The sequence below is a fragment of the Squalius cephalus genome, assembly GCF_949319135.1.
Source record: "Squalius cephalus genome assembly, chromosome: 4".
NCBI lineage: Eukaryota > Metazoa > Chordata > Actinopteri > Cypriniformes > Leuciscidae > Squalius > Squalius cephalus.
The window spans coordinates 44,955,893-44,970,550 of NC_137125.1; the positions used below are offsets into that span (position 1 = coordinate 44,955,893).

The 14,658-nt window shown below is 39.5% G+C and overlaps 1 protein-coding gene across 1 annotated transcript; it reads right to left on the reverse strand.

Annotated features, from left to right (window-relative positions):
• Positions 1–767: 767 nt before the first annotated feature.
• Positions 768–13,789, reverse strand: cand1 (cullin-associated and neddylation-dissociated 1). The gene is made up of 15 exons (XM_079869475.1): positions 13,511–13,789; positions 11,291–11,434; positions 10,601–10,755; positions 10,304–10,427; positions 9,314–9,570; positions 8,003–8,108; positions 7,540–7,685; positions 6,018–6,310; positions 5,587–5,728; positions 3,858–5,351; positions 3,628–3,723; positions 3,373–3,542; positions 3,128–3,292; positions 2,580–2,687; positions 768–2,289 (listed from the first exon to the last, which is right to left on the reverse strand). Exons 1-15 carry the CDS (start codon positions 13,576–13,578, stop codon positions 2,065–2,067), a joined length of 3,693 nt encoding a protein of 1,230 aa, XP_079725601.1. The 5' UTR covers positions 13,579–13,789; the 3' UTR covers positions 768–2,064.
• Between the last annotated feature and the right edge of the window lie 869 nt (positions 13,790–14,658).

The following is a 14,658-nucleotide window of genomic DNA, read 5'->3' on the forward strand; positions in this document are numbered from 1 at the left end:
TTTTCTAATGATCAACACAGACTGACTGAGGACAGACGTCAGAGCTGACCAGGTCTTCACATTATCGTTAATCATAAAATAATTGCATTACAGCATGCTTCCAAGTTATATTTTAAATGATGACTGCAAAGTTAACCTAATAGGAACTGATAACCACAATACTGCCAGGAACACAAATGAAACCAAATAGAGTAAATTTTGATTTCACGTTAACTTTACAATTACTCGCTCAAGAAAACAAAGTGAAAATTCTAAGCCGTTTGATACAAGATGATGAAATCTTGGTAATTTTGAAGATGTGCTCAAAGTGACAAAGTGTCGCAGTGTTGCACAAGCAGACTTTTAACTTGCAGCGCAATATCTGCTCCATACTGCCGATTATTCTGGCCAATGCATTAAAATAGTGCAGCAGTCTCCATGAACAGCTGTATATAAAAACGAAAAATAATGGAAAACATGTATGGACTTTATATTTGTCCTTAAGTATTGATTAATTCAGACTTGAATTTAATAGATTACAGCTACTATGAGCCTAAAAACAAAAATGTGATGCTACTAACCTTTTAATCAAATCCAGAGCAGTTCTTCCTCAAAAGTGCTAATAAAAAAAAAATCTGTGCGCCTTCATTTCCAGAAGTCGAATTAAGTCAGCCAAGCAGATTGGAACTGGCAATTTCAGCCAACTCTTGTCATTTTTGTGAGCAATATGCATCAGCCATTATGATGGTTCTAACTGTCGTAGAAGGACCATAAAATGACATTTGGATGCAGGCAGCAATGAGCCTTTTATTGATTTCTTACGGAGGAACATTGCCGTACTGTCACACTTCAATGAATGTAAACGCTGTGCATACATGACTACACAAATAAACCTAGATTGTGCATTATACACACTGTGATTTCCAGGGTATCGGATTCAAACTTCAGTCACCCGTTGATCAGCTATACGGTGAGATGTATGGTGGTGTTAATTTGCCCAGCTTACAAATATCCTCAAAGAGAGACCTGCACATTAAACAGTACTCAGAGTATTGCGGTAAGTTAAACTAGCTCTATTTAAAAAAAAAAAAATTATATTCCCAACCAATTTTACAGGTGAGGAGTTCAAACAAGGCAGCATCTTAATAGTGGATCTAAACAGCGAGAGCAACACCCTTATGGTTTCTGAATACAGTTGAGCACTTGATAAAATATTCTCCACTCATTTTATTCACAATATGTGCGTTCCATACAGGGCAATATTTTCTCATAACAATGTTCAATGTCATATTTTACCTCTATATGCTGGAGCCAAACAAAACTATCATCAAATAGAAAAAGAAAAATATGCAAATCGTGCGTAGCTGAATTCTCATTCTCTGGATGTGTGACATGCTTATGACTCGCAGTTCTGCAGACAGTGGGAATGTAATGAAATGCAATGAAAGAAGAATAAGCAGCCACTCATCCAATGAAACACCCTAACTATGCCACACCTCTTCGGGATAATATTTCTAAGACTTATCTCGCTCTGTACTTAAGCTGTCAACAGTAAAAAGAGGAGAAATGACATTCAAATCGTACAAAAACCTAATAAAACTTGTCTTATAAGAAACATGACAGGAAAAAAAAACATGGTTCTGAAACGATTCAAATTCACTGAGTGCTATCGTTTACCCCTGTAGATCCCGATTGAGTCGTCGGCAGCCTAGAATGTAAAGAACGAATCTCCCATGGTAACACAAATACTGTGGTCAAATCATTTTCAGGTGACCGAGTCTCAGAAATTATGAAAACGACCAGAAAAAATTAATAAAAAAATGGTGGGGGAGGAATGGAGAACAATGAACAATTGAGGCAATTTTCCTGTTGTTTATAGAAAAAAAAGAATGTGGAAATAAGCTTTGAAGCTTAGTATGATCAATGTCTGTCCTTTCATTAGTTTTTTTTTTTTTTCTTTTTCTTAATTTTAGATTTTAGTTTTCCTCCTATTTTTGATTCAGTGCAATGCATGGAACAATACAAGGGTCCCCCAGGGTTGGTTTTCTTTGTGGATTTTTGGAGTGGGCACATTGTTGTGGTCATTTAACTGGTGTCCATGGATTCCATATTAGCGCTGGTGGAGTCCCTCTGGATGCTGTCAAAGATGGCGGCCAGCTCAGGGTTGGAGCTGATTTGAGATTGGAACTCGCTCATTAGTGGGCTCTTCTCTGCCTCTGGGATGGTTAGCAAGGCCACTACGGCCCGCATGGCAGATCGTTTGAGCTCATCCTGCTTCTCAAACTCCTGCTTTACAGAGTTGGCTTTTACCTGGGAAAGAAAAGGTGTTATGAGCCAACTTCATAATTAGAAATCAAAGGGCTCTCACACTTTTTGAGCAATTAATTGCCATGACTGTTTCATGACCTTTCTAGTTGTTTGTGATTACTGAGAAACACGGAGAAAGAGGGGAATTGATGAGGATCTGTAAATATTGCAAACCGTATTAAAACTTTCGCTCCCCTAAGAAAACCCACAGATGCCTCAGATTTCCTCTATTTTCAATATACACAGAAAATGCTTTATGTCTGATTTTATTGTTTGATGAATATCTTGCAAACCTTTGTGGTGCATGTTGCCCTGAGGGGCTCCACAAGTCTGTCCAACCTCTGTAACACTGCACTGGGACACAAACTAGATAATCTGGCCAGCATGAGGAACGTCAGCATCTGTAAGGACATTCATAGAGCAAAAAGAACATTAGGAATTATAAACCATTGTGATTCATGAGCCTATGCATATATTTTGGTCCCACTGCATCTTTGAAGTCCCTAGTAACTATCAAAAACACATGGTTTGATAGACAAATGCATAACTTGATAACTTTAAAGTTTAAAATGGATAGGTAAACAATTTAAACCTAAAATACAACATTTTCTAGTACAAAGCACTTCTACTTCATTATCGTGAAAGTACACCTGGTAATAAGTACATTTAAAATAAGGTTGGATCTTGTTTGTTGTCAATGCATTATGCATTTATGCCTTTGATGACCACACACTGAATCTTTGTTAATCAATTCACTCTTTCATCTTCTGTGGTCGCTAAATGCTCTGCATGGCAAAAGGCCTGTCTCATGAAAGATTCATGGATTACTCTGACGGCTTACCTTGATATCGTAATGGTCCTTAAGTCCATCTTCAACATGGTTTAAGAATTCAAAGATGTCAAGTCTATCAAGGCAGCTGTCTAAAAGAGTGTACATGCATTCAAATGCAGCCTTCCGGATATCCAGACCATCGTCCACTGTGTGTTTGAACGGACCCATCTCAACCTAGAAAGAGGCAATTATACTGAGTTTTGAGGTTTGAAAAAGACAGTAAAGCAATACGCTTTGGACAAAGGGCAGATTACCTCTCTGATTAATTCTTTGCGCACTTTGGTCTCATTGTACAAATGAGGGAGAACTGTATCCAACAGGTCTCGAATAAGTGAAGGTTTGTTATGAGCTGCAGAGTTGAAGGTAACTAGAGCCACTCTTCGTACATTGAGGTCTGGATCTTCCAATGTTTTCAAGAAATCACCTAGAAGTATTTCAATAATATTACAATAAAAAACAGTTCTAAAAAGTGTTCGACAAAATTCAAAATAGTGCAAATTAGTACTTGCCTATGCAGTTTTTAAGAAGGGGGTCAATTGTCTGTGGGTGATCAGAAATCGTGAATTTAACAGCTGTAACTACTGAGCTCCTGGCATAAGATGATCCTGGGGAGAGAAAGAGAACACCTCAATCAAAACTTAGATTTTTATATAATAAAGTTTATGATATAAAGAACTTTATTTAACTGAAATGTATCAGTGTTTTGATACAGATTTAACAGGCAGAGTTTGACGATCACCTGATAAGAGATAGCCTTTTAGCCTGGGCAGAAGAGTCTCTGGGTCGATAAGTGTTAACTTTCCCAGACATTCAGCTACCACGTTCCTTGTGCCTTCTTCTGTACACTCGCAGTGTTTGAGCAGCAGTGCCCACACATTTTCTACATAGGGTTTGAGCCCTGCAACCGAGGCAGAGCTGATTATTTCCTTGAGAGAGTGCAACAGCAGGTACTGTCGCTTGGGCTGACCAGAGATCTCTTGCAGGACAAAGGGCAGGTACTCCGGGAGGTTTCCCACGCTTATGCTGCCTAACGCATATGAAGCTGCCGACTTGACCTCTTCGCTGGCTGAAGAGAAGGCATCCAGGATGACCGTTTTCAGCTCAGGCTGGCCACTCAGATCAACATGATGACCAACCTCTCCCAGGGAAAGCAGAGCCAGCAATCTGATAGAGTCGGTGGAGCGCGAATTCTTCACATCTTGAATGAACTGTCCCACCACTGCAGGGCCCTCTTTAGGACATGCACGGGTGAGAGCGGCCACACACTTTGCAATGGAGTAGTAGGATTGCTTATGGGTGAGCGCTGCACTCTGGGCATACACAGGACCTGTTAGCATACGTAGCAGGTCCATGTAGCCCAAGCTAGCAGTTCCCGTGGCTACAAGAGCCTGGAAGAATTCCAGCATGGCACTAAGAGCGCCACCTTGCAGCAACGGTGAACGGACCAAAGCTATGAGTTCAGCCAAAATAGAGCCACTTATTTTAGACAGTGAGTCAGGGTGGACTCGTGCAAGCGTGGTGAGGAAGCTGATAGCCATCTGGGAGACATGCATATCGCTTTCATTGATAAGAGGCGGCAGCTCAGCCAGTACAGCGTCGATCATGGCCGGTGTTACACTATCGCTGTAGTTCTTGACCAGAATGTCCAGTGCAGCCAGTGTGCTTAGTTTTAATGCTCGTTGGTTCTTACGCAGAAAGGAGGCAAGAATGGGAACAGCCTCACCCAAGATGGGCCTCAGGTTGATCTTCAGCGGCGAACCTGCGATGAGGGTGAGAGCTTTGACAGTGGTCAGCCTTGTTATCTCGTTCTTCAGTCGCTCTAGGAAGATGAGGAGAGTGCCTGGTAGGTCCGCACCAAGGCTATCACCGAGGTTGCAGATAATTTGCCCCATACAAGAAATAGCTCGCTCCTTGACTTCCTGGTCGATATCTGCTGCCTTCAGCCTTTTAATGGTGCAAGCAAAAAGGTCAGTGATGTAGGGTGAGGCATCAAATGCATCTGTTAGATCCAGGGGCCTAATGACTTTGACCAACTGCTGGGTGACCAGCAGTGCTTCAGAGGTGATCTTATAAAAGGGATCACCCACACAAGCAACTACAGGAGGCACTATAGCCTGAACATGGGGGTGGAAGACTTGAGGTTGATGGTTGCACAGGATCACATACAAGCAAGACAGGGCATCTATCTTCAGGTTTGAAGAGCTCGACTTATCGTTGAGGGAAAATATGATTCCTAGATGGAATAAAATTCACAAATGTCACTCCAAATATTTTCAAATATTGAGAAACTTAACAATGGCTACGAAAGATTTCCAACCAAAAAAAAGACCAAACATTTCCAGGTTTATGCCATGGTGCTTTTATAAATAAAGGTAAAATGCTGGTCAAACTTGGCAAGAATTAAGCAAATGATCATGGAATGAAGGACTACTCGCTTTAACATGTAGTAGCTTGCCTGTGGCACATACCTGGGATGAGAACAGGAATGTGCTGTGTCAGGGCGCCTGGCAGCACGTTTACTAATTCTGTCAGCATGTTGAAGCAGCACTGCCGGGTCTTAACACTTTTTTCCTTCATCTGTTTGTGCAATGCTTTCACTATCATGGACACCTGCAAAGGCACACAAAACATCACACTCATGAATGAACTTTAATAATTAGGAATCCCAAATGTCTGGAGTAGTGTTTTTGTCACCAAATAGTCTTCACAGTACATTACAATGAAGACTTATATTATACAATATATGATAATATATTGCAAAAAACGTTAAAAGCTTGAGCATCAAATAATTTATGTGCAAAATGTACATCAAAAACACAAACAGCCAAGAACAAATCTGTGTATATGTATGAATTAGCAGTCCTAGGTTAAAAAAAAAAAAAAGTAAATTTTCCTCTACCTGGATTTGAAGCATTGTGAGAGGAGTCTCTCCCTGTTCCATGGCATCTGGGTCACAGAGCCAGCTCTGGGCAGGGCGTGTCTGCTTGAGTAGGGACAAGTAGGCATGGAACACATCTGCCTTCACGTTTTCTTCCCGTTCTTTAAAGCGGGCAATGAGCGCCGGTGAAACAGTGCGGTAGAACTCGGGTAACATCTCATGTCGTGTGCTCACCACGGCGTCCAAGCATTTTGCTGCTGCTCTCCTCACTTTCCAACTCATGTCGTCATCATCACTGTACTCATCGTCACTTCCTGTTTGGAGTTAGATTATATCATAATCACAGCCACTAATTTGAATAACTCCATCTGTTGCAACTGCTACTATTCATATTGTTCATATTTTATTCCATATTGGCCAAAACAGTTGGCATATTATGTATGTAGATGTGTTTGGGTACCAAGATACATCTCAAACTAGCAGCTACAAAAAGGATTTCTTTGTAAACACTCAGAGTGTGGAACATATAGGGTTACAAGTTTGTCCCCTGAACCACAAAACACGAAAACCATGGACTTCTGAAGTGTGGACTTCAAAGAGAAAAACAAACATACCCTCAAATCTGCTGCCAAACTGTACGAGCCTCCTAAGGCTGCTTACAAGTTAGTGTACAGTCAGCACAATCAATTATTGAAAAGAAAACAGAAAATAGGTACGAATGTGATTCATGGATGAAAGTGACACTCCAATAGGGGCAGAAAATAAAAATCCTTGATGCCAAAAAAGATCAAGTAGAACAAAGGCAGTCATGAATGCAGTGAATGTCTAACAAGCTTTAGGACAGGGGCTTGTCATTATAGTCTGCTCCTGTCAAATTCTTCGGTGCAGCAACCCATATTTCTTTAACCATGCTTCCACATGAAAAACTTCATTCCGACACTTTCAACATGCAACGCTTAGCACATCCACACTCAGTTGTGCTTCAGAGCACTAATGGTTAAATAAAGCATTTTCACTCAGAGAATGCACAACCTCTGTCAAAGAAAGTGGCACGACATGCTCAGCACATGCATTAAGGAGGGTGAAAAGGTGCCGGCTTGACAATCTCTAAGGTGCCAGAGGAATGGTGGCAAATGTTTAAGCCTGTCTAGTCATTACAGGACAATCAGTACCCCCAAACCAATCTCAGAGCCAATTTTATCAGCTGTGAAAGCATAGGCATAATTTTAAGCTGCTAGACCAGACCAGTTACCACCGTCCATTCACTCCAACAAAAAGCTGAATTCTGATGGTCTTGCAAACAGTCTTTGCAGAGGTCCAACTTTTTTTGTCTTCAAACATGGACAGACTGCCTCTCTGACTGCTGTATTACCAATATGGTGCTTTCATTGTTATTACTGTTATGCGACAAGCAGAGGCTAACACACACCAGAACTAACAAACTGAGGTGGTAACTTACAGCTAAACAGACTCTTTTGGTTTGGGAAAGAGAATAAATCCTTCTTCCCTCAGACAGAGAGGAGAAATGAGCCCCGCCTCGTACCTTGATAATCTTCGTCTACACCATCGGCATCCATTGCATTCTCATCTTCATCCTCGTCATCATAGTTGTAGTTGGGGTCATAGGTCAGATACTTAAGACAGATGCTAATGACTGTTGGGACATGTGGGTAGACTTCCTTTGGACACCTGGGAATCAAAAGCAATAAGGTTTTTTTTTATTAAACATAACCAAATAAGTCATGCAACAAGGAAACTTCAAGATTACAGCTTTTCAATGGCTACGTTTTTGTTGGTAATATTCTTATTATCTATACTACTACTAAACAGCAGAATAACGTAGTCATAAAAATTAAGAAATAACCAAATATTTGCTCTTTTTTTCCCCCACTCTCTGGTCCAACTCATCTATTACAATATCATGAGAAACAAACTCAAATTGTAATATTTTAATAGAAAATATAATTTTCACAAATGTCAGCGGTTAGATGGAGATGTAGACTAACCTCCTTACGAAAGACTCAAAAGCTTGTATGCAGTATTCCCTCAGTTCATCATCATCAACATTGCAGAACTTCACCACCAATGGGATGATCTTCTCCAAATACTCACCTGCAGGATAAAATCAGCATGTTGTCATTACCATCATTACACACACATCAGACAGTTGCAAAGCATAACATCGAACTGTAATAATTCATTGTGAAATAAAATTGAGTTTGGAGAGCTGCAAGATAAAGGCCTTGCTTTTTTCAGCACAATCAAAGAAACAATCTTAAGATGACAAAAAGACTTAATTAAAACTGTAGCGCCAAGAGATAGCTACAAAACAACTGAGTGCATTCCAGTGAAGTAATCTTGTGCATCTTAATCGCAGCTGTCTTTGTTTCATCAAACGTAGGCGGTAATTGGCTGATGGGGAACGGCGCACCACAGCAGCAAACCTAAATGACTTTTCACTTCATTTCATTTGTGCCAAATGGCCTGCCTTAGCAGCGCAGCAATGGAACAACGTTGATGACAAGGTGACGGGTAATAACGACCGTACTGGAGATTGTTCTATCTCCTGTCACACAATTACATTCTGGCAATTTGTTCGGTCATATTCCAAAGAGAGTTGACTTCAAGCTTATACCCCCTATATATAATCGTGCTGTGGGGGTGGAACCGTGGAAATGTAGAAAACGGTAAAAGTTGTGAATAATTATGGATAACTTCAAAGTGTTTTATTATTGTATCAATTATTTAAAACTGTGGAAAAGAGAGATCAACGAAATATCTTTGAATGACGTCAAAATACTTCTTGTCAAAGAAAAACTGATGGCGAGAGAGATGGCACACCTCGGCCTGAATAACTTCTACTGCTCATCAACCTGAGCAATCATAAAGTGAAATGTAATCAAGATTCAATGTCAACACTGGTGACCTCAATCTTGAGTGAAACATTTTCTATCATGAGAAAGGACTCTGGACTTCAAGATCAAGCCATGGTAAAAAGGCAATACCTAGGAGGGGAGGATATCATTACACAAATGTATTTACACTATGCTTTGAGCAAAAAAAACAGCTATTGTAATAATTGGATCATTTTCATTAAAGATCTTTGAGGATAGCTTTGATTTGCTTTAGCTCATTCCAGCAAAGACTAAATTACAGCATCAGTGGTGAAACTAATAGCTGTATGAGAAGATCACAGATGATGGCTTCAATAAGTGCACACTAAAATTGCTTTCAGCACTTAAAGAGTAACTGAGATGAGGTCTTGAACCCCAAAGACATTAAGTTAACTGAGGTCTGTAACAACGGGGGAGCCTCACCGATTCTGTGGCCAGCTTGTCTGCTGATGGCAGCAATACACTGGATGTAAGTGCGCGTGGTTGACATGGACTCATTGCGTGAGAGCTCGGATAGTAAGTGCTCGATGAGGTCCACAAAGACCAAGTTTCCGCAGCTCATGACCAGGTGTCCCAGGGCTATGATGGTCCTCTTCCTTACTGCCAGGCGAGGGCTTGTCAGTTGAGGCAGCAGACAGCTCAGAATGGAAGGGTGGAAATTCACTAAGAGGCCTCCTTGTCTGGATGATTGAACACAAACAATGTTAGATATTCAAAAGAAGAGATAGTTGCAAAGACCACATAATGACCACTAATTTGGTTGGTTTATCTTTTTTATTAGATTATAACATACTAACACTCCTACTATTTCTACAGTATACTGCATGTATAGCATGCAAAATTTCCTTTATTTCCCTCCAAAAACTACAACTATAAACTTAGAATAAAGATAATGTTATCATCCACTGGTGTGAATACAGTTGTTATAGTTTCATTCTTAGTGTGAACAGGCTTTAAATCCTAATCATGGGAAAATACATGATTCATGTTTAAATGATTCTGTGTAGCTTTACTGGTAAAGCATTAGAAATAATAAATGCTCATAAAGCATAGAAATTGTGTGGTTGTGAATTCAATTCCCAAGGCACACAGAAGCTGGCAAAAAATCTCAAAGTCGCTTTGGATAAAAGCATCTGCCTAATGTATGTGTGCAAGTATAAATGCAAAATGCATTCACCCAAGTCTGCCATTAGTTACCACACAACAGAGCCGAGCATCAGCATCTAAACTAAAAGACCTTTATAGTATACTCAGCTCAGTGAACTGAGGAAAAAGACAACTGAGAACTGTCACAGAGGGCAGATGCGTGTGCACAAACACATCAAGAAATTACCTGGCAGGAGCCCATGTGCACTCAAAAGCAAAATTGGTCTAAACAAGAGCAGCAGTCATCACATGGCTTGTCTGACATACCTGCACAGCATGTCTGCCATGATGTCCAATGCTTCCAGCTGAACTGAGACATCCTCCTGCTTGGCAATGGCACTTGTGAGGCGGCCTGTAATCTTTTTGCAAACGCTAGCAGCAAGAGCAGAGCCTAAAGCAAACAGAAATGGACTTAGCAGGCAAGATAGAACATGAAAATAACTAAATATAGCCATATGCATGTGAATTAATTCTCAGTGCATAAATCACAATATAGAGAAACAAACACAGTTGGGGAATACAACTGCAATATTATTATTATTACGCAGGGAAAACGTGTTTTACCGCTGGACGCTGGCGGGAGCTCTCCAATCACCGTTTTGAGGCCGATGCTAGAAATATCTCGAAGCTGCTCCTTATCTGACAACATGTTTGTACACAATGTATCAACAATGGTTTCGACCTGGTACTCCTTCACTTTGCTGACAAGTGGGCCCAAACTGCAAGAAATAAGAACTTTTAGTGCAACCTGTGAAATGCTTCCTATTTGTCTATTACTATGCAATGTATACATTTGGTTTGCTTGCAAAAATGTCTGTACTGCGAAATGGTACATTACAAATTTTTTCTGTTTAGCATACAAGTCAGTGTTAATCCATTCGCAAGATGGCTTTAACTGCCATAAGGTTTAAAAAGAGTGTTTGTTTACTTGTATTTCAGCACAAAGACCGAATTAAATGAAAAGAGATTACTGTGACTTATTCATGCAATCCCTTCAAAACTATCAAGGAAAAAAAATAGAGGTTAATCTCAAAGGCTAACAACCAAGATAAATCAAAGTTAAAAAAAAAAATAAAAAAACGCAATACCTCACACTAAATCACTGTGGCATGAATCAATTTCACATTAAAACATTTTCATAGAACAAACTGAAGCCAATTCATGAAGGACATACTGAAAACACCCAAGTAAGAGAAGCTTTCAAGTTCATGCAAGCACAGGACTGAAACAAATGAACAATGGCAAAGAGCTTACCATTTTACAGCCAGATTCTGAACCTCTCCATTCTTGTCCTCCAGGAGCTTTAAGATCATTTTGACCACCTTCCGTTCACTATCATCATCCAACTTTATGGAGTCCTTCTGCAACTCGGACATCAAATCATTGGTGGCCATGAATCTGAGGGAATAAACAAGGACTTGTTATGAATCATTTATAAGTTTACTTCTTTTTTTTTTTGAAGAAAGAGTTTCTCCCACCAAAATGTAAATCCCTACCCTCCAACCACCTGTCATATAAAGAAAAATGAATAATCCAAGCATTTCCCAATGGATAAAATCAAGCATCATCAGCATTTTCTTGTATAAGTTTTCGCAAAAGTAAACAGTTGCAAGGCGTTTTTCCCAATGGTCCAGACACAGTGACACACTTAAAGAGGGTTTCATGCGACTTCAGCACTAACAGAATGGCTGCTACAAAGAGGACTAGAAAAAGGTGAGAACCACCTGAATGGCAGGGGCTGCTGGCATTATGTCAAAGCAAATGGACTGACTGAAGCATTTTCACCTTTTCATCTCACTTGTCATGGTTTGCTAAATTCATAATCCACTTCTGAGCTGAAAGTGGAGTGGATTAAAATGAAATCTTGTCTTTGGGTGCCAACATCAAAGCCTCAGCACAAAACCTCACATGTGATGTGAGCGAAAACCCTCTGCATACCCTAATACGTGCCATCTCTCTCTCTCTCTCACACACACACAGAGTCCTAAAAGCGTCTGCTTTGGCATATATTTGAAGGCATGGAATCTCTTATTCCAGAGAGCCTAAGTAAGATTGAATAATGCATGAGACGCACGCTCCTACAGCAGGGCGAGAGAGGGAACGCCAGCACACACCAACAGAGGAGACCTAGAATGGTGTGTAAGCAAAATGTTCCCAGGGGTAAAATCTTGTAAAATTCAGAAAGAGCTGGAATGAGAACAGCAAGTGGTTTGACGTGAATGACAGGCAGGGTAGACTCTGGAAATATGATCCGATGGCTGCATTAGTATTCATTTGAAAACTCCTGTCAGATATGTATAAAACTCACAAACCATTAACCTCCTGGTGGGTACTCTTGAATATACTGACATCTTTAAAGGGAATCCCCCAAAAGAAAGAAAAGCATGTCAGAACATATTACAAATTGTAACTCTATAGACCATTTAGATTATGAACTACAATTTCATGATAATCATTATGCTTTTAAACAGTTATCAACATATTTACACATGCTTCTGGCCTTGACAGCATTTCAAACCAGACAAGTATTCTCAGAACAAAGTCAATGAGGACCGTTGCATAATTATAGTTATAACATTGAGGGAAATATCTACCATCATTATTATTTAAAAAATTTAAAAAAAAATCTTGTTTCCATCATATATATTAAACCATTTAACAGAGCCTGTAACTTACAAAGGACAAGTCAACTTCTGCCTTAAGTGTCAGTCTGCACAAATAACAAATACAATCGATTAACAACTTAAGAAAATAAGAAAATTATAAAAGAATGACACGTCAATCCTGTTTTAACTTAAATGTATAAATGATACAATTGTTTCTGAAACACTGAATGCAGAGATCCTAATAAAAGAAAAACCATGAATTCAATATCAATTCTATACAATACAAACTTCTCTAAAAAGTAGCTTATGTAGTTAAATTCTATGCACATTTCATGGACGTGCACTTATGCTAATATTAGCCAACTTATACGAACACGAGGAAAGTAAATTACACCAAATTACATAAAATGGTGCACTGACTCAACAACTCTGCTAATTTTGTCCATTGTTTGTAATACATAATTGTACTCGTTACAAATGATATGACAGGTCGAGTGCAGTGCAGTGCCACCAAAACGAAATGCTAAGGCTAATAGGCTAACACTAGCTTGCTAACATCCACACTAAAACACACACGTTTGACAGCTTATATTCCAACATGAGAGGGAAAATTAACAAGTTATAGCCGTGAATGCACGGCCCATGCACAATTTTAAACGGCAAAAAATCCAAATGAATCCCCGTACAGTATGAGTTAGCTTGTTAGCTTAGCATGTCAATCTAAACAACAACAGGGGCGCGATACGAGGCCTAAAACTTTCTGCGATCGCTTCATTATTTATTCAAACATTTAAACGCCATCACAAGCCCTGAAAATAAACGTGCATGCTCTTTAACACTCGATATAGACATGTGCATCACGACTGACCTGAAATCCTTGTCGCTGGATGTCATTTTCTCCAAAAGATTAGAGATGTGGTATGAGGCACTCGCCATGTTTGCAGTCAGGAAAACCACTTGTGTGTGTGTTCAGGGCCAGAATGATTTAGTTCGCCTCTTTTTTGAAGGTTTAAAGGGGTGTAAAGTACAAGACGAATATCCAGAATTTGTTGTGCAGGTAGGTGATCAGCAGCAGCTGTGCGGGGAAGAGCAGACGCTCATGCCTTGAGTTTGGATGGGTTTGAATGGAGGTGCTGCTCGCTTCTGCAGGAGGGAGGAGCTCAGACTAGACAGACACTGCTGTCTATGAGAAGACAGAGGAAGAGTGGGGCCGTGTTGCAAATCCTAGTGAGCTGCCTACTTGGATAGCATGTATACTCCATCTTTTGGACATCATTTTATTTGTGTGGTGATGACAGGTAAAAGTGTTCTCATAATACTCAAATAATTTAACACGATCCTTTATTGTTTTGTATGAATTTTATGATTCACTCATGTGCTGTTATCTGTCCCCGAACTGTGTAGGTTAGTGGGTAAATGCACATATTAAAAAAAATCTCTGTTAGTTAGGCTAAGTTATTAGTATAACTTGTTGGCCAGATGTTTACTTTGATTGTGAAGGGTTACATTTTATGGAAATCTGGTATATCTTTTTAGATTTAATATTTCACATTTGTTTACATGTTTTGTAGATATGTAGGCTATGTATGTATATATGTTATTATAATATATAATAAATTATATGATATACATTTTGGACAGAATATAATATTATATAGCCTAAATATTTCCTTTACAGTATTTTACTGTAAATATCCTGTTAATAGTTTTACCATTTGTGGTAAGGTAATTTTCTATTAAACACTCTCTTTTTTCCATTAAAAGTATGATTTTAACTGACAAAACAACTGAGATCAGATCAATCCTGACTATTTGGATCACTAATGAGAGGTGGATCACATCAAGGTCGCTTGATGACTAGGAACTCCAAAAAGCTGGCAAATTATATATTGTCTGGACAGGAACTCAAATAAATGGGTGTCTATTATTTCATTTTAATCACTGAAATGACCTGGTGCATGAAAGTGAGAGAGAGAGAGAGAGAGAGAGAGAGAGAGAGAGAGAGAGAGAGAGAGG